The following is a 23,479-nucleotide window of genomic DNA, read 5'->3' on the forward strand; positions in this document are numbered from 1 at the left end:
ACAAAACAATTATGATTAATAAAGAAACTGGAAATGTCCGTGTAACACACATTACCCCCCCCCTCCCCCCCCCGCCCCTCTTGTGTGATTCTATTGATCTGTATCATAAGACATAAGTGGACATATTTCATAGTTGTGTAACTCAGAGCGCTAAAAGAGGAGCTAGTAGCGTAGTGGTTGACCTTTGACCTCTTAGTCCCTCTGTTTACTTTCTGATGTTCCTTCATATTTCTCATCTGGTTAAGAGGGCGTGTACAGAGACTCTGGTCTTTTAGAAATGTTTTTTATTGTATGTGATGGGAAAAAAGAACAATGACGACATGGAAATTTGAAAAAGCAGTTTGTGAATAAACTAAGTTTATTGAGAAATATTTTACAAAGAAAGGGGAGAACTGGTGTCCTGTGGTTATTGTTTGTTAAGCTGGAAATCAATACTTATTAATACATCTGATGATTTTCAGAATTATATATAGATTATATTACTATTACATTATTAAATATATGTGTGTATATATGATATTGAGATACTTTAAAAGTCAGTTTAATCAAGTCGTTTGTCAGAAAAGAATGAAATATAAATATCTTATTTATATGATATTACAAAACGGTTTCAGTGAAGAGAAAATAACTAGTATTAATTTATTGAGAATAAAATGGGTTCTTACAATATAACATTTTAAAGGTGATTTTCGTATTTTGCGATTAATTAATGTGAGAAATATGTGGAGAGAGTTCTTTGCATCGGAAGTAAAACAAACACGTGTCAAACAGACGGGACAGTGGCAAACACTGCTACGCTAAGCTAGCTGCTAGGCTACTTCCATCTCAACATCTAACGTTACGCTGCGCGGCTCACAGTCTGCAGAGGACAACGCTGTGTCCCTAAAAGACGTGGTTTGAAAACGTCCTGCTAAATGTGGGGACATTGTTGGCACTTCAAACACGTTAAATGAAACATACCTAACACCCAGCATTGCTCCTCTAGCTGTGACTACAGTGTGTGTGAATGTTAGTGACTGATGGGCAGGTGCCACTGTGTATGGTAGGTCCTGTCATTAGTGCATGAATGGGTGCGAATGGGTGAAGCCTAGTCAGGAGACTAGAAAAGTGCTGTACACGTTCATTTAGAGTTGAATTCAACATGTTCACTCACGGAGACCTGGCTCTGTGGTTCGATACCATTCTCTGCGCTCCAGCTGGCGGAAAGCAAAGCAAAGCGGACCGGCGAAACAGAAGTGTGGAGGAATCTGCTTCTTCTCCAACAGCAGCAACAGTGATCCAACAACACTGTTCTCCTGATGTGGAATCATTCATCATTAAAGGGTTTACTCCCCGTGAATTTGCTTCATTCATTAATGTTATGAAGACAGAGGAGATGGTTGTGGATTTCAGGAAGTCCCACCTTCCTTACATCACCGAGTCCATCCTCTGCTCCTCCATCACCATGTGGTACGCTGCAGCCACTGCCAAGGACAAGGGCAGGTTGTCATCCACTCTGCAGAGAGGGTGATTGGCTGCAATCTGCCGTCTCTCCAGGACTTGTTCGCTTCCAGGACCTTGAAGCGGGCCAGAAAGATTGTAGCTGACCCCTCTCACCCTGGACATGAACTGTTTGTGCCCCTTCCATCTGGCAGGAGTCTGAGGTCCATCAGGACCGCCACACCAATACAACTTTCTTCCAATCAGCGGTCAGGCTCATCAACAGAGCCGGGTCCCCCCCTGACTGACATCCCACAGTCACTCCCTCCACGCTGCACATGCACACTCACCTGTCACTTTCACACTCACAACACTGTTCTGTAGAGATTTTTAAACTTTTAAAAAACGTTTTAACCCTAACTTATATTCTAACCCAAAGCATTATATTCTATTATATATTTTATTCCGTGCACTATGTTGTCTTGTTGTGCATTGTCGAACTGTCTGATGTTATGCGCCAACCGCCAAGTCAAATTCCTTGTATATATTTTGGTAATAAATGTTTCCTGATCACATATGTGTAGTTTTGTGTTTAAAATAACCTCAACAATTAAACAACAGTGTCTATAATACACGCTGTCTAACGTGATTACACATTTCTTTTAGACGTAGAAAAAAAACATTTATTAAAAAACATAATATTCATCCCAATAATCGATTAAATAACACCTCACGTAACTCACGTGTTTGGCTAAAAAGGAGTGGAGGATGCGGGCATCGATCCCGCTACCTCTCGCATGCTAAGCGAGCGCTCTACCATCTGAGCTAATCCCCCTGCTGCACGCTGTGTGGCTCCTGGCCTCAAATAGACACCACGTGAAGTCTGCAGACAGCTTCGTCTTTGTCGGTTTGTTTGGTTTCAGTCTATGAAGCTCCTCTGTACTTATTTTACGATGATGAATATTTATACCTGATGTGTTTTTTAATATTCATTAATATGTCATTTAATGTAGAAGTATAAACAAACAGAGAAGAGTTACGTGCGTAAAGTAAGATGAAATTGCACTTCCCTGTCTTTTGTTCTTCTGAGTTTGTATCCTTGAAGGAGCTGCTGGTCCTGATCTACTCCACCATCACCCAAACGGTTCTCTGTTGCAGAACCAGGAGCAGCTTCTACCCTCTCTGACGAACACTTTATGCCCTTAATCACCACAATCTTCAACCCACGTCCAATGTCCTATGTGTGCAGAAATTCAACCCGTCCAGATATGTAAATATAATATATACATATATGTAAGATAACATAGCTGTTAAATATTTCCCTTTGTTTTTGATTGTTTGTTGTTGTTTTCTTGGTTCTTCTGTTTTGGTTCTGACTAATACTCATGTTACTGAAACTATGAGTCTGATAATACTTCTCATTGAGAGCTTTATTAAATAACAGAGTACATTTAGACTGTGATGCTTTCCATTTATTTCAGCTAGTACTTTTGTCCCACTGCACCACGTACTGATAAAGTACTTGTACCTCCTCTCGCTCTCAGATCAGCAGTCCGACAGGAAAACACCCAAATAAGGCTCGAGGAAGTGATGACGCGTCAGAGCCTGATCCGAGCTGTGACGTGTCTCCGCGTGTTTCCGGACACGGCGGCTCCCCGCTGCCCGTTAACCGGCTGCAGTCCGGCTGTGAGATGGTGACCACCGATCGGGACCGGATTCTGGACTCTACCGGGACCGTCCCGCTGCGGGGGGATCAAAGAGAGCAGCGGGCTGCATGCGCCTCCGCTCTGCCCAAATATGGGCTTTCCTCCCGCCGCGTCAGGAAGGCTACGTCACGCAGGAGTCTTTATAAAGGCGGATCCTCGCTGAGGGAAGCGACACATCCAAGTTCAAGTTGTCAGGGAGGCGCGTGAAAACCCGTGCACGTTGTTTACCTCACTCCGTGCACGCAAACATCCGGGGTATCTCTACACGTCCACGCGGGACCCGGAGCCTTCGACCCTTCCAGCGTGGGCTTCCTATAAGGCATCCCGCACAGAGCGCCTCTCCGCCGACTCAGCAGCGGGATCCCCTCGGTCCTGCGGTGCTCTTCCACCACCTCCTCCACCGGACCGATGGCAGCGACCAGAGCCGAGCTGCCGCTGTCCGGCCTCCCGCCGCCCCCCTCCCCTCTGGAGGGGCACTTCTCCCAGCTGGAGGAGCTGCTCATGCTGCTGCAGAGCGCGGAGCGGGGCGGAGGTGAGGAGGAGAAATCTCACTTTCACTCATGATGGTCTCCTTCAATCCAGTCAGGTTGATTTAATGCAAAACAATCACAATAGTTTGCAGTTAAATATAAAAAAAAGCAGTAAATAACAATCTTATTTTTTATCTTGAACTTCTAAGTTTTAATGTTAACCTAATCATCTGCAGCCAATCAGAGCGCAGCAGACCAGCTGATCACTTCTTCTTCTTCTTCTGTGGTTCTGTCTCAGACTCTGTGGACCTGGACCAGGGCTTCTCCCCTCAGGCCTACAGCGGTCGCTTCAGCTTCGAGCCCGCCTCCTGTACCGGCCTGTGGGCGGAGCCTCTCCTCAGCCTCTTCACAGGGTTGGTCGCTGTCCCCCCCCCTGCGGCCTGCGGCGCCTCCCTCTCTCGCTTGTCATCGTCAGTGATGTCATCGCCGCCGATCTTTAGCTCCACCTCCGATGACGTCACCTCTGTCTTCTCCGCCACGCCGACATACACGTCTGACGGCGGTTCCGACCTCTTCACCCCCCCCGTCGACTCCCAGCCGGCCCACCAGGCCTTCCCGCCGCAGGTCTCCCCCCCCGCCTACCCGCCCTCCCAGGTGGGGCAGATGCTTCCCGACTATCAGCACAGCGACCTCTGTCCGAAGCCGCTCACGCCGCTTTCTGCCATTCAAGCCTTCTCTTCGCAGAGTCAGCCCAGAGGCCCCGCCCACCGGACCACAGCGCCCACACCGGGTCGGGCGAGAAAGTCCCCCACCGGGCGGCCGTGCAGAACGCCGCCGCACGAGCGCCCGTACCCCTGCCCGGCTGACGGCTGCGATCGGCGCTTCTCGCGCTCCGACGAGCTGACGCGTCACGTGCGCGTGCACACGGGCCAGAGGCCGTTCCAGTGCCGCATCTGCATGCGCAGCTTCAGCCGCAGCGACCACCTGACCACGCACATCCGCACGCACACCGGGGAGAAGCCCTTCGCCTGCAGCGAGTGCTGCCGCAAGTTCGCCCGCAGCGACGAGCGCAAGCGCCACGCCAAGATCCACCAGAAGCAGCGGGAGCGCCGGAGCTCCGCCTCTTCCGTCAGCGGGCCCCGCCCCCGCCCCTACTCCTCCCCCTGCTCCTCCTATTCCTCCCCCTCCCTCTGCTTCACCTCTTCCTCCTGCTCCTCCCCAGTGGGCAGTCCTCAGTCCAACGTTCACCGTGACCTTTGACCTCGAACTGGAACTCCGCCCTTGTGTGAACGAACCGGGTCAAAGGTCAAACACATGAACCTGAGCCAGAGCAGAGTACCTTTATAAGTGTACATAATGTCTAAATGTAGTGTAATGTACAGGAAGGTGTGCTACATGTGGTATAAAGTACATGAACGTGTACCTACTGAGTAGGTTCGAAGACTTTTTTCATGTTTTTATACTCAACGTGTTTTTACATCAAGTCACGAGAATAAAATGTCAAAACTCTGCTGGTGCTTTAATTTATTTACTGTGAGATGAAGAAGACCGTGTGAGACAGGCGACAGTGGGATTGTGTTCATATTTATATTGAATGATTATAAACACAAACACTCACATTTAGGTATATTACTTATGTAACTATTCTAGAACTATTTAGAATTTATGTAACTATTCTAGAATTTAAAATAACAGTTTTTCAGGGAATTTTGTCCATTTGAAAGCTGTATTCTGGAGCACGTGGTTCAGCCAATCAGATCAGACTTTGTCACCCGCAGCTCTCAGCAGGAACAACAAAGTAAAAGCCCAAATATGGTATTTCCTGTCACTGCAGCGGACGTGACCATATTAGGAGCTTCCTGCTGCCGAGCCCTCCGCGTGCATGTGTGTGCGTGATGGAATCGGCCAAGCTGTGACGTAGAGTAGACAGACCGGAGCGACGGGTGAAACAGGACAGTGTGCGCGTGCTTCTGCTTGCGTGCGTGTCAGTTGTCACCTGTAGTAACTGTTGTACAGGTACACACGTGATGCGGTACCGTACTAGTAAATCAAGTATGTTTAACTGTCTCTGCTCCTCTAATGGGGATTACAGATCAAACTATTATGATTTGTTATATACTAAACACTCTCAGTCCAAAGCATCGGTTTCCGTAGTGTAGTGGTTATCACGTTCGCCTCACACGCGAAAGGTCCCCGGTTCGAAACCGGGCGGAAACACTTATTGTTTTCAGAACTTAATTCCATGAATCGATTTTACAGAACTTCAATGTGAACCATGATAAATAACAGTAAAAGTGCAGTAAAGATAAAAGCTCAGCTCTGTTTAAACATTTTGACTCTAGCCGATCTGATCTGATTTCCGGGTCAAAGTCTCACCTTCAGAGCTTTAAAATACACCTTAAAATCAGCAACATCATTCTAAGAAACTTGGACTGAACTGAGCGGTTATTTAGTAAAAGGAGCCTCATTTTGCGCTTTTACCATCTTTGTCAAGTCCTCCGTTGCTTGCAGGATTCCCCACAATCCTTTGCGCCCACGACTCAATGCAGCTCGAGGTTTACAGCAGCAGGCGGCGCCGTTTCCCCTTTGGACCTTCAGCAATCCACTCAAACATGGAGAGCAACAGATCACATGAACATGATTATGATCTCTGATTTGGCTTCGACATCAACCAGGTCAAATGCAAACAGAAGACGCTTCCTGCTCCTCCTGGTAGATTCATTCCTTTCACTTCATTTATTGCAGTGGAGTAAACTATACTTCCTAATATTCAAATCACAATAATACCTCAAAACCCGCTTCTTGAAACGGACCCGACGACCACGAGGGATGAATAACGACGTGAGACACCGACAGTATGATCCAGGCGATAAACCCATCGTCACATATGAATCATGATGCTGCAGTTATGTGATCTATTTACTCCCCAAAAAAGCATTTGTAATAAGAAAGAAAACTTAAAAACTGTAAAAGTTGCTAAAAGTTATTATTTGGGACAGTTTAGTCATCAAAGATGGAGCTAATTTTAATGACTTTTTAAAAAGCGTCATGATTTTGCGTGAGATGGAAAAACTTCAGTAAAGTACAAGTACCTCAGGAAGGCAGACGTGGTGATTGTTGTTTATTCAGCTGGTTTTGGAGGCGTTAATAAATACAGGAAACAATAATAAAATACATTTTACAGCAGCATCTTTACAAGTTCAGATCTTTTGTCTTCAAAAGACGTAAACGTCCACTTGGACTCAATGTGGAACGGATGACCTCACACCTTAGAGTATGAGGTCATCGTGATGTCACAAAACACACAGACTTAACATTTGTTCACTCATACACGATCAAATAATAAATCACAGAATTCTGTTACACAAAAAGTCGGTGAACTATTCAACAACCAAGAAGTAAATCACATCTTTCAGTTGTCGTAGTTCAAAGTACTTTCACTCTACTTTAGTATTGATTTGATTTATTTAGGATATATTTCCAGATTTTAGATTCAATCAAAACCAAAGTAAAGTGATGACATATTATTATTATTATTGATCAAACTAAAGTAAATATTTGAAGTCATTAAGATGATGATGGCGGCCGAGATGTTAAAAAAGCTGGAGATCATTTGAACTACTTTATACACATAATATTAAGGCTGGTAACTACCTAATAATACATTATAGCTTATTAGTTGTTTTAAGGATGTTAAGTTTAATGGAAATACTTAAGTGAAGTATTATGCAAGTACTTCAAAATGATTCTTAAGTACTCCCTTATTTTAACACATTTACTTTCAAATGTACACTATAAACAATATGAGTCCTTTTACCTTTGGTACTTTGACTATAGAAGTACTTTTACATAATTTACCCAGTAACAGAGAATTGGGACCATTCCGTGGTGTCGGATGGGAGCGCGTGATTGATTGAACCCGATGTGTTCTAGTCAAGGCTGTAGATGTTCTCCTGTACGGGTCTCCTCATCCGGATCTCATAGATGATGTGAGGAGGTTCTTCAGAGGACAAGCTGCAGCAGAAGGTCAAAGGTCAGCTGCAGTCACATATTTTCACTTCAATGGATGGAGAATAGCTGTTGTTATTATCATGTTTAATGTTATTATTTGTAATATTGATATGAATACAGTTACTATTATTATTATTACAATCAATATGATTATTATTTAAAATAATGTTACATTACCATTATATCCGTTATTAATATTATTATTATAAATAATAATAATAAAGTAACGGTAGTAACTAACCCAAACCTTCATCAGGCCACCATATTATCGATGAACATGATTTCTACAGTTGATTTGTTTCCTTCAAAACTAATTGGTCAATATAACGCTATTAGATGAGTGACGCTAACAACAGTGGTTAGCGGTTAGCGCTCAGTAGCCAATAAGAGGAAGAGTGGTCGTTTGTCTCAATGCTCCAAAACCTACCCACAATGCAACTCATGCCACAAGCTCGCCAACAACTGGCCGGGGTTTGACTCACCAGATGTTTCTCACGGCTCGTCCGTAAATCCCACCTGCAGATGGAGACGAGAGGTTGGGAATGTCATGTATGTTATAAAAATAAACCTTCTGGTTTCTATGGAAAGTAAAAATGTACGTTTGAAGGCCAGAAAGAGGAAGCCGGCAGCCAAGACGAACAGCAACGTGACGGAGAGAAAGAGGACGGGAACGTTGATGTGGAGGGAGAGAGAAGAGTCGTCCACCTCCCAGAAGAGACACAGACAACTGTTAGACTCCAATACCCAAATGATCCTGTTTATGTGCAGTTTGGTCTATTTATTTATTTATTTGATTTAAAGCCATCAGCAGAACAAAAGCTCTGCTCCATTCTCCCATAAGCATCGATATATTGTGTTAAATTGTTTCCAATAAAAGAATTAGAAATTAGCAGCTCCTGTTAGCGGTATAGCCATAAAATGTGAAGACATTAACAGATTACTGAGGGAGTAAATCAAGAGAGAAGTAGAGTCATTTCCTCATAGACGTCTATGGGAGCAGAGGAGTCGCCCCCTGCTGGTCACTACACAGAAGTAGAGTCATTTCCTCATAGACGTCTATGGGAGCAGAGGAGTCGCCCCCTGCTGGTCACTACACAGAAGTATTGTCATTTCCTCATAGACGTCTATGGGAGCAGAGGAGTCGCCCCCTGCTGGTCACTACACAGAAGTATTGTCATTTCCTCATAGACGTCTATGGGAGCAGAGGAGTCGCCCCCTGCTGGTCACTACACAGAAGTAGAGTCATTTCCTCATAGACGTCTATGGGAGCAGAGCAGTCGCACCCTGCTGGTCACTACACAGAAGTAGAGTCATTTCCTCATAGACGTCTATGGGAGCAGAGGAGTCGCCCCCTGCTGGTCACTACACAGAAGTAGAGTCATTTCCTCATAGACGTCTATGGGAGCAGAGGAGTCGCCCCCTGCTGGTCACTACACAGAAGTAGAGTCATTTCCTCATAGACGTCTATGGGAGCAGAGGAGTCGCCCCCTGCTGGTCACTACACAGAAGTAGAGTCATTTCCTCATAGACGTCTATGGGAGCAGAGGAGTCGCCCCCTGCTGGTCACCACACAGAAGTAGAGTCATTTCCTCATAGACGTCTATGGGAGCAGAGGAGTCGCCCCCTGCTGGTCACTACACAGAAGTATTGTCATTTCCTCATAGACGTCTATGGGAGCAGAGGAGTCGCCCCCTGCTGGTCACTACACAGAAGTAGAGTCATTTCCTCATAGACGTCTATGGGAGCAGAGGAGTCGCCCCCTGCTGGTCACCACACAGAATGACTCACTGTAACGGTGTCGGAGCGCAGCATCGTGGAGTTCCTCCTCAAAAGGTCCAGCTGAGATGACAACAGCGTCTTCCAGTTTACTGCATCGAAATAGACACAAAGACACTTAAAACCAACTCATGATTTGTTCTTTTCTTCTACTGCAGAGTGGAGGGAAACTCTGATAATTAGTTGTAAAACACCCAAATAGTTCACGCCTTAATCAGACATTTGCTCGATGCTAAAGTCATATGAATTAGAAACGAAATACAACCGCCGGGACAAAGTGAGCAAAGTTTATTAGCAAAGTTAATTAGCTAGTCAGCTTGTTAGCCAAGTAGCCAATTAGCTCGTTTGATTGTCTTTTTGCAGCGTGACAGGGTTGAACTCGTTTGTATGTAATCAGTGTAGCATTGAAGCAAGGCAGAGTTAGCCAGTTAAGCTAGATTGGTGGCTCTCTGCTAGTTAACCCGCATTTTCCTGCATGCTACACCTGCTTCAGAAAACCAGCTGCAGAAGGTTGTCACTTGTCTGATGAAAGAAGACTTAAACAAAGGTTACTGCCGCCGTGGCAACATTTACAAACAGCGTCTCGTCCCATTGATTTCAATGGAAAACGTTGGTTGTATCTCTGTGGCTGATTGCTGAGTCTCTGGGACCAGCAGGTGGATCCATGACTCACCTGTGGAGATGTCACCGGTCGTTGTGGGTGCCGTTGCTGGTGCTTGTGGAGGAGAACTGGCCACTGGAGCTGAGGAGCAGGAGAACATCATTCTGATTGAACGTTCAGTGAGGACAGAGGTCCACCTGTGGAGGACTCACCTTGGACCACCCTCAGGTTCATGATCACCTTCTTGTCATTGAAGATCCCGTCCACGTCCACCCTGCAGCAGTACGGCCCGCTGTCCGTCCGCCTCACGCTCAGGATGTCCAGGTCCATCTGTCCGTCCAGGACGTCCCCCGTCAGCCGGTAACGATCCGCAACCTGCAGCATCAGGGGTCAAGGATCCGATCGCCGCCATGTTGTTTTTTATCAACCAGTGAATAGGAAGTGACCATATGTGGATTTAAGAGGATACACGGTGTACGTTTCTGGTAAAGACATGTCAATCAGCCCCGCCTTAAGTCATCCCCTGCTTCATGGTCTGTTTATAACATATGGTATGTTTACTGAGGGAATAAATCGAAAGAGAAGTAGAGTCATTTCCTCATAGACGTCTATGGGAGCAGAGGAGTCGCCCCCTGCTGGTCACTACACAGAAGTAGAGTCATTTCCTCATAGACGTCTATGGGAGCAGAGGAGTCGCCCCCTGCTGGTCACTACACAGAAGTAGAGTCATTTCCTCATAGACGTCTATGGGAGCAGAGGAGTCGCCCCCTGCTGGTCACTACACAGAAGTAGAGTCATTTCCTCATAGACGTCTATAAGAGCAGAGGGGTCGCCCCCTGCTGGTCACTACACAGAAGTAGAGTCATTTCCTCATAGACGTCTATGGGAGCAGAGGAGTCGCCCCCTGCTGGTCACTACACAGAAGTAGAGTCATTTCCTCATAGACGTCTATGGGAGCAGAGGAGTCGCCCCCTGCTGGTCACTACACAGAAGTAGAGTCATTTCCTCATAGACGTCTATGGGAGCAGAGGAGTCGCCCCCTGCTGGTCACTACACAGAAGTAGAGTCATTTCCTCATAGACGTCTATGGGAGCAGAGGAGTCGCCCCCTGCTGGTCACTACACAGAAGTAGAGTCATTTCCTCATAGACGTCTATGGGAGCAGAGGAGTCGCCCCCTGCTGGTCACTACACAGAAGTAGAGTCATTTCCTCATAGACGTCTATGGGAGCAGAGGAGTCGCCCCCTGCTGGTCACTACACAGAAGTAGAGTTATTTCCTCATAGACGTCTATGGGAGCAGAGGAGTCGCCCCCTGCTGGTCACTACACAGAAGTAGAGTCATTTCCTCATAGACGTCTATGGGAGCAGAGCAGTCGCCCCCTGCTGGTCACTACACAGAAGTAGAGTCATTTCCTCATAGACGTCTATGGGAGCAGAGGAGTCGCCCCCTGCTGGTCACTACACAGAAGTAGAGTCATTTCCTCATAGACGTCTATGGGAGCAGAGCAGTCGCCCCCTGCTGGTCACTACACAGAAGTAGAGTCATTTCCTCATAGACGTCTATGGGAGCAGAGGAGTCGCCCCCTGCTGGTCACTACACAGAAGTAGAGTCATTTCCTCATAGACGTCTATGGGAGCAGAGGAGTCGCCCCCTGCTGGTCACTACACAGAAGTAGAGTTATTTCCTCATAGACGTCTATGGGAGCAGAGGAGTCGCCCCCTGCTGGTCACTACACAGAAGTAGAGTCATTTCCTCATAGACGTCTATGGGAGCAGAGCAGTCGCCCCCTGCTGGTCACTACACAGAAGTAGAGTCATTTCCTCATAGACGTCTATGGGAGCAGAGGAGTCGCCCCCTGCTGGTCACTACACAGAAGTAGAGTCATTTCCTCATAGACGTCTATGGGAGCAGAGGAGTCGCCCCCTGCTGGTCACTACACAGAAGTAGAGTCATTTCCTCATAGACGTCTATGGGAGCAGAGCAGTCGCCCCCTGCTGGTCACTACACAGAAGTAGAGTCATTTCCTCATAGACGTCTATGGGAGCAGAGCAGTCGCCCCCTGCTGGTCACTACACAGAAGTAGAGTCATTTCCTCATAGACGTCTATGGGAGCAGAGGAGTCGCCCCCTGCTGGTCACTACACAGAAGTAGAGTCATTTCCTCATAGACGTCTATGGGAGCAGAGGAGTCGCCCCCTGCTGGTCACTACACAGAAGTAGAGTCATTTCCTCATAGACGTCTATGGGAGCAGAGCAGTCGCCCCCTGCTGGTCACTACACAGAAGTAGAGTCATTTCCTCATAGACGTCTATGGGAGCAGAGGAGTCGCCCCCTGCTGGTCACTACACAGAAGTAGAGTCATTTCCTCATAGACGTCTATGGGAGCAGAGCAGTCGCCCCCTGCTGGTCACTACACAGAAGTAGAGTCATTTCCTCATAGACGTCTATGGGAGCAGAGGAGTCGCCCCCTGCTGGTCACTACACAGAATGCAGGAATCTTCTGACCTTGGAGACGACGCCGTGCTCGTCCGTCTGCACCAGGATGTTGTTGCACCAGAACGTCCCGCAGCCACGACCCCAGCAGACCCGGCTCAGACCAAACCGCTTCACGGAGTACTGACAGGACAAAGAGGCCACGCCCCCTTCCACCACTTTAAATCCACTAACGGGAAAAAAGTGTCCAACTGCAATTACAGAGGTAATATTCACTAAATTGTCATATACAGCACCATAAATATATTAACCAAATAATTTTTATGTAAGTAGAAAAAATATATATTAACTATTTAGTCCAAGATAAAAGAAGTTTCAGGGGATTATAGACCGAAACATATTATTTTATATATTCCTTAAATGTGTATTTAAGTGCAGTACTTGAGTAAATGTGTCCTACTTTTTACCAGACAGATAGTAATTAAGGTAATTTACTGAACTACTTCATAATATAATGTTAATATTTTCTAACTACACTGCCTTTCATAACAATGATGACCTCATGATGTCACTTCCTGTCCAACAGATCCAACCACGACTGTGATGAAGACCAAAGCACAGTGTCACTCAGCATCCATCTAAGGTACTAATACCACAAACTACAAATACTCTATTACAGTACACGTACAAATACTACAGAGTAATAGTATTACAAATACTGTAAATAAATATAACAGTGTCAAACACAAGTACTAAAACTACACAGTAAAATACTGTTACAGTAAAAGTACTAATCTCCCAGTATAAATACCCAGATACAGTAACAATATTAATACCACAAGGTGGAAAATGCGGTAAAGGCACTAATACCACAAAATAACAATACTCTGTGACAGTAAATACTGCAGAAGTAGAAAAGTACAAAGTTACATTAAACATTGAGAGATGACGTCTTAATGGAAGAAAACTCCAGGAGCAAAGAAACATCAAATCAAAGATCATAAACCTGCTAATGGTATTTTACTGAATGAACTGCTTCTGTCTGTTCTAATGATACACGTGTAGCAGAACAACAACAATATACACAACAACATTCCCCTCGGAGACTCACAGCACAGCCAACAAACTGATGACATCACATTGTCTCACCTGACAGGACGAAGAGGAGGACGACGATGATGAAGGTCCGAAGCCGGAGGCGAGCCGAGATGGCGGCCATCCTGTGTGTGACTGAGTGAGTGAGTGAGTGAGTGTGTGTGTGTGTGTGTGTGTGTGTGTGTGTGTGTGAGTGTGTGAGTGTGCTCATTGTCTAGTTAAACAACAACACAGTGTGTCTCTGTGGGCCGAGGGACGGGCCTGAGACGCACTGTGTGTCTGTTGTTTTCAGATATAAGAAAACTAAAAGTACTCTCTGTTTTGGTCACAACATAAAACATCCGTTTATTTCAATCCAAATGTTTCCTCAGTAGCTTTTGTCTTCATTGTCCTCCATCAAACTTTCTGTAAACCCTTGTTAATCTGACATAGTGGGACATTTAAGGTCTAAACAAAGTGGTTTTATCAGCTTAAATGAATCAAACATTTTAGGTGATGAGAGGAAATATTACTCTAAAAGGCCTGTGTGCCTGTAACACACTCACACAGTCACACACAGTGAAATAACGGAGAGTCTTTTATTCTGAAGGTTATCGGGGCCGGAAGTTGGTAGCCGTGTTGTAGCTAACCTGATGCTGGTGATTTTGAGCCGGAAAAGAATGTTAGAAAAATAGCACAAACAAAACAACATTCAGTCGGGGACATTAAATAGACCACAGATTTATTTTGAGCGGTTTCATATTTGATTCAGATATTTTTTTAAATGTAAAGCCGACAGAATCCTTAGCTAACGTTAGCTCATTAGCTATCGAAGCTAACCGGATCCACTTTTTGGCCTTAGCTTAATTTGAGCTTAAGGTGGACAAATGCGCGTGAAGCGGAGCACCTGGTCGCACGAGCCCGTGGAGCCGTAAAGGTGAGTGTTTATTGTCCTCAAAGCGACACCTGTGCTGCTGCTCAAAGCTCACGAGGATAGCGTCGCCATAATGTGACCTGACGTCATTTGCTACAGGACACATATGACGTAACATGTAACGTTACGTAATTGAAGTTTCCCAAAGTTCTGCAGCCTAATACTGTACTTGTTATTTTACTACAACTCAGAGGTACTCGTAGTACTTGTTACTGTACTGCCTCTCAGAGGTACTCGTAGTCCTCGTAGTACCTGTTACTGTACTGTATCTCAGAGGTACTCGTAGTACTTGTTACCGTACTGCCTCTCAGAGGTACTCGTAGTACCTGTTACTGTACTGTATCTCAGAGGTACTCGTAGTACTTGTTACTGTACTGTATCTCAGAGGTACTCGTAGTACCTGTTACCGTACTGCCTCTCCGAGGTACTCGTAGTACTCGTAGTACCTGTTACTGTACTATATCTCAAAGGTACTCGTAGTACCTGTTACTGTACTGTATCTCAGAGGTACTCGTAGTACCTGTTACCGTACTGCCTCTCCGAGGTACTCGTAGTACTCGTAGTACTTGTGGTCCTGCAGGTCAGGATGCTCTCGGGGCCGCATGGCGCTCTGGACAGGCCCCTCCTCCGGCTCCCCTTCACCAGCTTGGCGGTGCTGACGGTGCTGCTGCCTCTGACCGGCCTCCTCGGCTGCCTCTTCCTGTCGCTGGTGTACCACTACGAGGACGCCACCTACACACACTGCCATGTGAGTCTCCTAGCGTCCCTTCCTATCCACTGCTCTTTGACCTCTGAGGAAAAGGTCACCGTGTCAAGGAAAGGTGGCACCAGAGTTCACGAGGAGTCAGGACACGACAAACGGGTTTAGAGAATCTTCCTGTGGTCAGAAAGTCACAAGAACACGTTTCCTTGCCAAAGGAAGCATTGAAGCACCTTTCCTATGGATAGTGATGTGGGAGATGTTCCCTCTCGTTTGTCCCTCAGGTGTCGAACTACCTCCCGTCCATCAGCGCCGCCATCAGCCGCGTCCCGGAGCGCTACGTGTGGCGCTGCTGCGTCGGCCTGCACTCGGCGCCGCGCTACTTGGTGTCCGCCGCCTACTTCGCCTTCTACCGCGCCCGCTTCGCCCTGCGGCTCCCGGAGCTGCTGCTGAGCGCGCTGGTTCTCCTCTGCAGCCTCGCCGAGAACACGGGCCTGATGCTGCTCACCTACGTGGCGTCCACCGAGTCCTACAGTGCGTCCTTCACTGCGTCCTTTGGTGCGTCCTTCAAGGCGCTCTGATCACACTAAACCCCTCGTTTATCTCCACAGGCGTTCATAAAAACGCCTTCATCGTGTTCATCGTCTGCTCGCTGCTGCACATGCTGCTCACCTGCAGGCTGTGGCAGGTGATCAGGAGACACTACGTGAACCCAGAGGTGAGCACACATGGCACCTGCTCAGAGGAGGTCCCTCTAGTCCCTCAGACCCACCGGTGACCCCACGTGTCATGAGCTGATATTTCTAGAATAAACAAATGGGCGTACGACAACAACGTGGACTTTGTTTAAAAAGAGGCGACACAACTAATCCAAAGTCTCCACTAGAACATCAACCCGTCTTTGACCTGAACTGCTGCGTCTCTGCGATATTCAACCAGAACACAGCTGTTTAATCGGGCTGAGTTGTGTGTTCAGCACCATTGTGGCTGCTGTTGTACAAGAGAAGGAATCCTTCTACTCTACAAAGTCACATCATTAGAGTCAAATCACTGTTTCTTCACATTTGAACAGCAACAGTGGATCCAAACCCCTGTTTACAGTCTGAAGGTTTCCTCAGGGTGCAGATCTTCATCCACTTGTTCCTGCGTTGCTTTGTCTCGTCCTAAATGGTGTTTGGCTGCTTGTGTTGTGAATCGCGTCAAAGGACACACTACAAGTACTTTATCAAGCTCAAAGATGTACTTTTTGTGTTTACTTTTGAGAATCTTTCATTAGAAATGTGTAGTCATATGTGTACTTCTTATATATATATATATATAGTATATACATACTTCATATTCAGGAGGAGTTTAACCCTCTCTGTGTCTCAAGGAGATCGCCTCGTTTCGCTGGAAGCTTCGTCTCTTCCTGTTTAACGTCAGCTGCTGTCTGATCGCCGGATACTTCTTCAGACGCCACAACGAGTACTGTGAGCCCGGAGGTGAGGGGTCAGGAGCCCGGGGGGGGGGGGGGGGGGGGGTTCTCCTCCGACAGCTCACCCTCTGCCTCTCTCTGCTCTACAGTCTACACCCTGTTCGCCCTCTTCGAGTACCTGGTGGTCTTCTCCAACATGGCCTTCCACATGACGGCCTTCTGGGACTTCGGGAGCAAAGAGGTGATCGTGGCCACGCCCCCCGAGGACAAGCGATACTGAAGCACCTCACGGGTTGGAAGGCGCTGCAGAGGAGATTAAACTTTCATTCCCAAACACCGAGTTCTTCAACCTTCTTACGAAGCAGCGTTGTGTCATGTTGGTAATAGTTTAACTCTTTTATGAGCTTCAGCTGTAATACCAAGATGTTCCATCATCTGTTTGCGAAGGTCGACTTCAACCAGAGAACAGTAAGTGACCACAGAAGGACTGAGGAGAACCTATATGTCTCTGGTAGAGACCTGTCAATCAGTGTTTAGCCCCGCCCTAAAGCATTTCCTGCTTTATGGTCAGTTTGACTCTAAATGGACCTTCATTCACTAAATGAACATCATGCTGCTTTGAAGAAGACTTGAAACTAGAGACTGAGACCATAAACTCATGTTTACAATGTTTACTGAGGGAATAAATCAAGAGAGAAGTAGAGTCATTTCCTCATAGACGTCTATGGGAGCAGAGGAGTCGCCCCCTGCTGGTCACTACACAGAAGTAGAGTCATTTCCTCATAGACGTCTATGGGAGCAGAGGAGTCGCCCCCTGCTGGTCACTACACAGAAGTAGAGTCATTTCCTCATAGACGTCTATAGGAGCAGAGGAGTCGCCCCCTGCTGGTCACTACACAGAAGTAGAGTCATTTCCTCATAGACGTCTATAGGAGCAGAGGAGTCGCCCCCTGCTGGTCACTACACAGAAGTAGAGTCATTTCCTCATAGACGTCTATGGGAGCAGAGGAGTCGCCCCCTGCTGGTCACTACACAGAAGTAGAGTCATTTCCTCATAGACGTCTATAGGAGCAGAGGAGTCGCCCCCTGCTGGTCACTACACAGAAGTAGAGTCATTTCCTCATAGACGTCTATGGGAGCAGAGGAGTCGCCCCCTGGAGGTCACTACACAGAAGTAGAGTCATTTCCTCATAGACGTCTATGGGAGCAGAGGAGTCGCCCCCTGCTGGTCACTACACAGAAGATGTGAGGTCTGTCTTCATTCAGCTTGTTTCTTTTCTGACTCCATGTCAACGTGTGATGACTCAAATTCATCCTCTGGTTGAAATAAAGAATCAAAAACCACAGAAATCTACAAAGTGCATTTTGTAAATTTGCCTTAAACTTGAACGGGAGTTTTTTCCCCTTTTTTTCTCAAAAGGTCAATAATCTCTTCCTCTGGTTTATTTTACAATAACACTAAAGTTTATTCCTTCTTGTCGACATGTGAAGTACAAACTCTTTCCCTTATTGGGTCCGGCTTCTATTCCTTAAACATCAAAACATAATCTGAAAGAAATCTGCATTTTCCTCAAAGGCCTGAAGCTGATTTGAAATGCTCAGGATTTATTAACCTACACTTCCTGTATGAGTTTCACAATAAAAGCTCATTAACGTGAATGTTTTTAATTATGAAATGAGGTTAGAATGTGTAATGATTATCGAGTGAATCTGTGTACATATGTTTATTTACATGAAAACCAAGAACTATGTCAACTTCCTGTTTGTCTCCATCTACGAGGTATTATTACCACAAGTACAAGTATGACCACGTCAAGAACTACCACAACAGGTAAATGATTACCAAAACAAGTACTTATACCTGAACTAAACTTGTCTGTTTCAGAAAGGGAGGTAACTAAAGCTCAGGGTCAGTCGCTATGGTAACTGAGCCTGTGAACCTCACCTGGGGCCTGTTTCAGAAAGGAGGTTAAGTGAAAACTCTGAGTATGTTAACCCTGAAATGAGGGAAACTCTGAGTTTTCTGTTTCAGAATGGGAGGTATGTTAAACCTGAGAAAGCAGAGTAAGTCAAGCCTGTTTCAGAAAGAGAGTTAACTTATACTCAGAGTCAGTTACCATGGCAACTTACTCTGTGAACCTAACCTGGTCGGGAGCAGGTTTTCTTCGGGGAACCCAGAGTTTATTTCGTCTCCTCCCCTTTTTTAAAGAGGAAGTGGTATTTAATCACCTCATTCATTCTTTCGGTATTCATTCATTGCGCACATTTCAGTCACGCAGAGCGCATCAAATCAAGTGAATGAAATGGCATGTCCTTTTATGGACGATCCTGTGGATGAAGAGGCTGCATTAATCCGTAGGGAGTTGCATTTACGTCGGGAGAGGATTTTGAGACCCAGAGTGGATTTTTTGTCATATCCATATTCATTTTTATTTGAGCGGTACCGTTTTTCTTTACAGTCAATAAGATACATCCATAATCTCATCCATCCTTACATCAGAAACATCAGCCATCGCGGCCGTGCTCTAACATCCGAGCAGATGCTTTGCGTTGCATTACGTTTCTTTGCAAATGGTAGTTTTCTGTATAACATTGGGGATGCAGAACATATCAGTAAGGCTACTGTTTGCAGAGTTGTAAGGAAAGTGTGCCTCGCTCTTAAGCGCTTTCTCCGAATTTTTGTGCTGTTTCCTGGGCACAAAGCCGTGAAAGCCATCAAAGAGGAGTTTCACAGGATTGCAGGTCAGTGATGTATAAATCGGTTTAAATGAGGCTAACCTGATAAATGACGTTCAGTTAAGAGCATATTGCTGCGACCCCTGGAAGTAAACTAATAATAGAATTCCTTTTAGGATTTCCGAATGTGGTTGGATGCATTGATGGCACACATATTCCCATCATTGCACCTTCCGAAAATGAAGCGGACTATGTCAACAGGAGGTCCATCCACAGTATTAATGTGCAAGATTGCACCTACATGAAAATTAAAATTAGGTTGAATAACACACTGTTCTTCCAGTTTCACTTCTGATATTATAACAGTTGGGCAAGTCACTTATATTACTAACTACAACTGGCTTCTTCAACAGTGTAATTAGATTAATGTAATAATGACTATCTCTAGAAAGTATTGGTCTACTTATTACTAATTACTTTCTAAATCCCATATCAACTTCAACCACTTGAACAATACAAGGAGAGACAAGAAACTGCACTTTTAATGCTTTCAAATAAACATTATACAATTGCATGAACTATTCTTGAAAAAATATATCTTTTAAATTTGATGTTAAATCCACTATTGTTTTATACAGAATTGCTTTATAGTTTATGCAGCATTAAATGCAATTACATCAGATTTTACTTTAAATTACGGAATTAAATTAGTTTTTAGATTACATAGAAATTAATTACACACAACACTGTATAACAGTAATTCAAATGTAAACTTACGCATTGACTCGAGCAGCTATTTTCTCCCAAGCTAACTCTCTGTCCTTCGCCGCTGCAGCCGTGTTGCTTTTTTTTAAAATATATGTTCGTACTCTCCATATGCTTGCATAAGCACATCCAGTTCTGCTGGTGAAAAATATGAAGACCTCTTTTTGTCTGGCGCTGTGGCCATGGTGACTCGTAATATCTGCGCTCCATTGATAATGGCTTTTTATAGTTGTGGTGCACGCGCTTAACTCAGAGTAGGTCAACTCAGAGTTGATTGAACTAACTCATTTCAGCTGTTCTGTAACCGAAAACTCAGAGTTTCCCATCTCAGGGTAAGTCAACTCAGAGTTCAAGTTTTAACTCAGAGTTGGTTGAACCTCCTTATTGAAACAGGCCCCTGGTCAGGAGCAGGTGTTCTTCTTTCACAGGCCCCTCCCCCTGATAGCAGCCAGCCAATGACACAGCCAGCTTTCATTTCCTCATTCATTCATCCTCTGCATCAGTTTCCACTTGTGAACACAATAAGATCCTGTTACGTTAAAGACTAAAGTGTCTTCTGAGCCCAGGTGTGTTTGTGCTTTTATTATTTGACCTGAAGCCTTTGTGGCTTTGAGGGTGTTTCTTAAACTCCTGAAACCTCTTCTTCTAAAGTACTACATCTACCTCTCAGATGTAGTACAGTAAAAAGAACTACAAGTACCTCTCAGATGTAAAACAATATTGAATATTGAACTGTTTAATTTTGAAAAGGTTTAACAGAGGATTTAAACCCTTAATTTGAAAAAGATTATATATTTATATACACTTTTAAAGTGATGCATCAATAACAACGTGTTAACACTCAGTAAACCGTTTATTTAACTTCCTCATTTCTATTTACGGATCATTTCACCACTGAGCTACTTCCTGTCTGAGCCTGGTCCACATAGAGGATCAGGTCTACACTGAGCCTGGTCCACATAGAGGATAAGGTCTACACTGAGCCTGGTCCACATAGAGGATCAGGTCTACACTGAGCCTGGTCCACATAGAGGATAAGGTCTACACTGAGCCTGGTCCACATAGAGGATAAGGTCTACACTGAGCCTGGTCCACATAGAGGATCAGGTCTACACTGAGCCTGGTCCACATAGATGATCAGTTCTACACTGAGCCTAGTCCACATAGAGGATCAGGTCTACACTGAGCCTGGTCCACATAGAGGATCAGGTCTACACTGAGCCTGGTCCACATAGAGGATCAGGTCTACACTGAGCCTGGTCCACATAGAGGATCAGGTCTACACTGAGCCTGGTCCACATAGAGGATCAGGTCTACACTGAGCCTGGTCCACATAGAGGATCAGGTCTACACTGAGCCTGGTCCACATAGAGGATCAGGTCTACACTGAGCCTGGTCCACATAGAGGATCAGGTCTACACTGAGCCTGGTCCACATAGAGGATCAGTTCTACACTGAGCCTAGTCCACATAGAGGATCAGGTCTACACTGAGCCTGGTCCACATAGAGGATCAGGTCTACACTGAGCCTGGTCCACATAGAGGATAAGGTCTACACTGAGCCTGGTCCACATAGAGGATCAGGTCTACACTGAGCCTAGTCCACATAGAGGATCAGGTCTACACTGAGCCTGGTCCACATAGAGGATCAGGTCTACACTGAGCCTGGTCCACATAGAGGATCAGGTCTACACTGAGCCTGGTCCACATAGAGGATCAGGTCTACACTGAGCCTGGTCCACATAGAGGATCAGTTCTACACTGAGCCTAGTCCACATAGAGGATCAGGTCTACACTGAGCCTGGTCCACATAGAGGATCAGGTCTACACTGAGCCTGGTCCACATAGAGGATCAGGTCTACACTGAGCCTGGTCCACATAGAGGATCAGGTCTACACTGAGCCTGGTCCACATAGATGATCAGGTCTACACTGAGCCTAGTCCACATAGAGGATCAGGTCTACACTGAGCCTGGTCCACATAGAGGATCAGGTCTACACTGAGCCTGGTCCACATAGAGGATCAGGTCTACACTGAGCCTGGTCCACATAGAGGATCAGGTCTACACTGAGCCTGGTCCACATAGAGGATCAGGTCTACACTGAGCCTGGTCCACATAGAGGATCAGGTCTACACTGAGCCTGGTCCACATAGAGGATCAGTTCTACACTGAGCCTGGTCCACATAGAGGATCAGGTCTACACTGAGCCTGGTCCACATAGAGGATCAGGTCTACACTGAGCCTGGTCCACATAGAGGATCAGGTCTACACTGAGCCTGGTCCACATAGAGGATCAGTTCTACACTGAGCCTAGTCCACATAGAGGATCAGGTCTACACTGAGCCTGGTCCACATAGAGGATCAGGTCTACACTGAGCCTGGTCCACATAGAGGATCAGGTCTACACTGAGCCTGGTCCACATAGAGGATCAGGTCTACACTGAGCCTGGTCCACATAGATGATCAGGTCTACACTGAGCCTAGTCCACATAGAGGATCAGGTCTACACTGAGCCTGGTCCACATAGAGGATCAGGTCTACACTGAGCCTGGTCCACATAGAGGATCAGGTCTACACTGAGCCTGGTCCACATAGAGGATCAGGTCTACACTGAGCCTGGTCCACATAGACCAAAGGTCTTCCACTAAAATGTGAAGAGGTCCAGTTGGAGAAATTTCTTGAAGCAAAGTTCCAGAAGATTATAATGTGACGAATACATCTAAACACGTTTTAACAATTGAAAAGTTATAGAATAGGATACATATATATATATATATATATGTATATACTGTATATACATATATATATATATATATATGTATATACTGTATATATATATATATATATATATATCCTATTCTATAACTTTTCAATTGTTATATTGTATATATTTAAACTTTGTGTTGAAATGTGTGGAGGAGCTCATTGAGCCTCGTGATGGCGTTCCAGCGGGTTCTGAACACGTGACACAGTGGGAGGTTTGAACAGAAGAGCATTGAGGATTAGATGCTCAGTGACCTTAGTGACCTTAGTGACCTTAGTGACCTCTGACAACATATAAAACAAAAGATTACGTTGGAGTTTCATCTTGATTTTAATTTTTTTTTTTTTACAGTTCATCAGAAATGCTTTAAATTAACACTCGCCCCCCCAGACCCAGACCTGGACCCGTGAGTCCCACATAGCCCACAACTTTCCTCCCTTCCCCCTCAAAGATAAACCTCTAAGAAGACCCTGAGGAGGCTCCGCCCCCTTACAGCAGGACGCAGTGCTTCTTCTGGACGGCGGGCTGCGGGTCGAGGAAGGCCCTCACGGCCTCGGAGAACACGTCTTTGATGCCGTCCTGGTTGAGGGCGGAGCACTCCAGGTAGCGCGCGGCGTGGATGTGGCGTGCGAGGGCGGCGCCCTGCTGGTGGCCCACGGGCGCCTGGTTCTGCTCCTTCAGCTTCCGCTGCGTCTCGCCGTCGCTCCGCAGGTCGCTCTTGGTTCCCACCAGAAGG

The 23,479-nt window shown here is 45.8% G+C and overlaps 4 protein-coding genes and 2 non-coding genes across 7 annotated transcripts in view; 3 read left to right on the top strand and 3 right to left on the bottom strand.

Moving 5' to 3' along the window:
* Positions 1-2,181: 2,181 nt before the first annotated feature.
* trnaa-agc (transfer RNA alanine (anticodon AGC)) lies at positions 2,182-2,254 on the bottom strand. The gene has a single exon. It is a non-coding gene; the product is annotated as a tRNA-Ala (tRNA).
* Positions 2,255-2,927: 673 nt separating this feature from the next.
* LOC119215321 (early growth response protein 1-like) lies at positions 2,928-5,106 on the top strand. The gene is made up of 2 exons (XM_037467396.2): positions 2,928-3,657; positions 3,894-5,106. Exons 1-2 carry the CDS (start codon positions 3,534-3,536, stop codon positions 4,853-4,855), a joined length of 1,086 nt encoding a protein of 361 aa, XP_037323293.2. The 5' UTR covers positions 2,928-3,533; the 3' UTR covers positions 4,856-5,106.
* A 633-nt stretch (positions 5,107-5,739) lies between these two features.
* trnav-cac (transfer RNA valine (anticodon CAC)) lies at positions 5,740-5,812 on the top strand. The gene has a single exon. It is a non-coding gene; the product is annotated as a tRNA-Val (tRNA).
* Positions 5,813-6,690: 878 nt separating this feature from the next.
* timd4 (T cell immunoglobulin and mucin domain containing 4) lies at positions 6,691-14,122 on the bottom strand. The gene is made up of 8 exons (XM_037467410.2): positions 13,566-14,122; positions 12,489-12,667; positions 10,196-10,358; positions 10,056-10,124; positions 9,395-9,474; positions 8,206-8,311; positions 8,089-8,122; positions 6,691-7,609 (listed from the first exon to the last, which is right to left on the bottom strand). Exons 1-8 carry the CDS (start codon positions 13,720-13,722, stop codon positions 7,525-7,527), a joined length of 873 nt encoding a protein of 290 aa, XP_037323307.2. The 5' UTR covers positions 13,723-14,122; the 3' UTR covers positions 6,691-7,524.
* A 96-nt stretch (positions 14,123-14,218) lies between these two features.
* pgap2 (post-GPI attachment to proteins 2) lies at positions 14,219-17,126 on the top strand. 2 transcript variants are annotated; one of them, XM_037467412.2, is made up of 6 exons: positions 14,219-14,427; positions 15,005-15,172; positions 15,409-15,658; positions 15,736-15,842; positions 16,497-16,605; positions 16,688-17,126. In XM_037467412.2, exons 2-6 carry the CDS (start codon positions 15,011-15,013, stop codon positions 16,816-16,818), a joined length of 759 nt encoding a protein of 252 aa, XP_037323309.2. In that variant the 5' UTR covers positions 14,219-14,427; positions 15,005-15,010; the 3' UTR covers positions 16,819-17,126. The 2 variants fall into 2 exon arrangements, with proteins under 2 accessions (XP_037323309.2, XP_037323310.2); XM_037467413.2 differs by having other exon boundaries at positions 16,500-16,605.
* Positions 17,127-23,060: 5,934 nt separating this feature from the next.
* The window catches only part of rhogb (ras homolog family member Gb), a 6,359-nt gene continuing 5,940 nt past the window's right edge, over positions 23,061-23,479 (bottom strand). Inside the window, exon 4 of the mRNA XM_037467426.2 lies at positions 23,061-23,479. This exon is cut by the window's right edge and continues 29 nt beyond it. Within this exon, the coding sequence (XP_037323323.2) occupies positions 23,233-23,479 (247 nt within the window). The 3' untranslated portion in view covers positions 23,061-23,232.

Source organism: Pungitius pungitius, chromosome 16, assembly GCF_949316345.1.
Source record: "Pungitius pungitius chromosome 16, fPunPun2.1, whole genome shotgun sequence".
Classification (NCBI taxonomy): domain Eukaryota; kingdom Metazoa; phylum Chordata; class Actinopteri; order Perciformes; family Gasterosteidae; genus Pungitius; species Pungitius pungitius.

What these genes read in the sequence shown, in the direction of transcription:
- LOC119215321 (XM_037467396.2), top strand. Translation starts at nt 3,534, where the DNA reads ATGGCAGCGACCAGAGCCGAGCTGCCGCTGTCCGGCCTCCCGCCGCCC. An exon ending in GAGCGCGGAGCGGGGCGGAG is followed by an intron (nt 3,658 to 3,893) that starts GTGAGGAGGAGA and finishes GTTCTGTCTCAG; the next exon opens with ACTCTGTGGACCTGGACCAG.
- timd4 (XM_037467410.2), bottom strand. Translation starts at nt 13,722, where the DNA reads ATGAGCACACTCACACACTCACACACACACACACACACACACACACAC. An exon ending in CCTCCTCTTCGTCCTGTCAG is followed by an intron (nt 12,668 to 13,565) that starts GTGAGACAATGT and finishes CTGTAATTGCAG; the next exon opens with TTGGACACTTTTTTCCCGTT. An exon ending in GACCGGTGACATCTCCACAG is followed by an intron (nt 9,475 to 10,055) that starts GTGAGTCATGGA and finishes ATTTCGATGCAG; the next exon opens with TAAACTGGAAGACGCTGTTG.
- pgap2 (XM_037467412.2), top strand. Translation starts at nt 15,011, where the DNA reads ATGCTCTCGGGGCCGCATGGCGCTCTGGACAGGCCCCTCCTCCGGCTC. An exon ending in GACACTACGTGAACCCAGAG is followed by an intron (nt 15,843 to 16,496) that starts GTGAGCACACAT and finishes CTGTGTCTCAAG; the next exon opens with GAGATCGCCTCGTTTCGCTG. An exon ending in CGAGTACTGTGAGCCCGGAG is followed by an intron (nt 16,606 to 16,687) that starts GTGAGGGGTCAG and finishes TCTGCTCTACAG; the next exon opens with TCTACACCCTGTTCGCCCTC.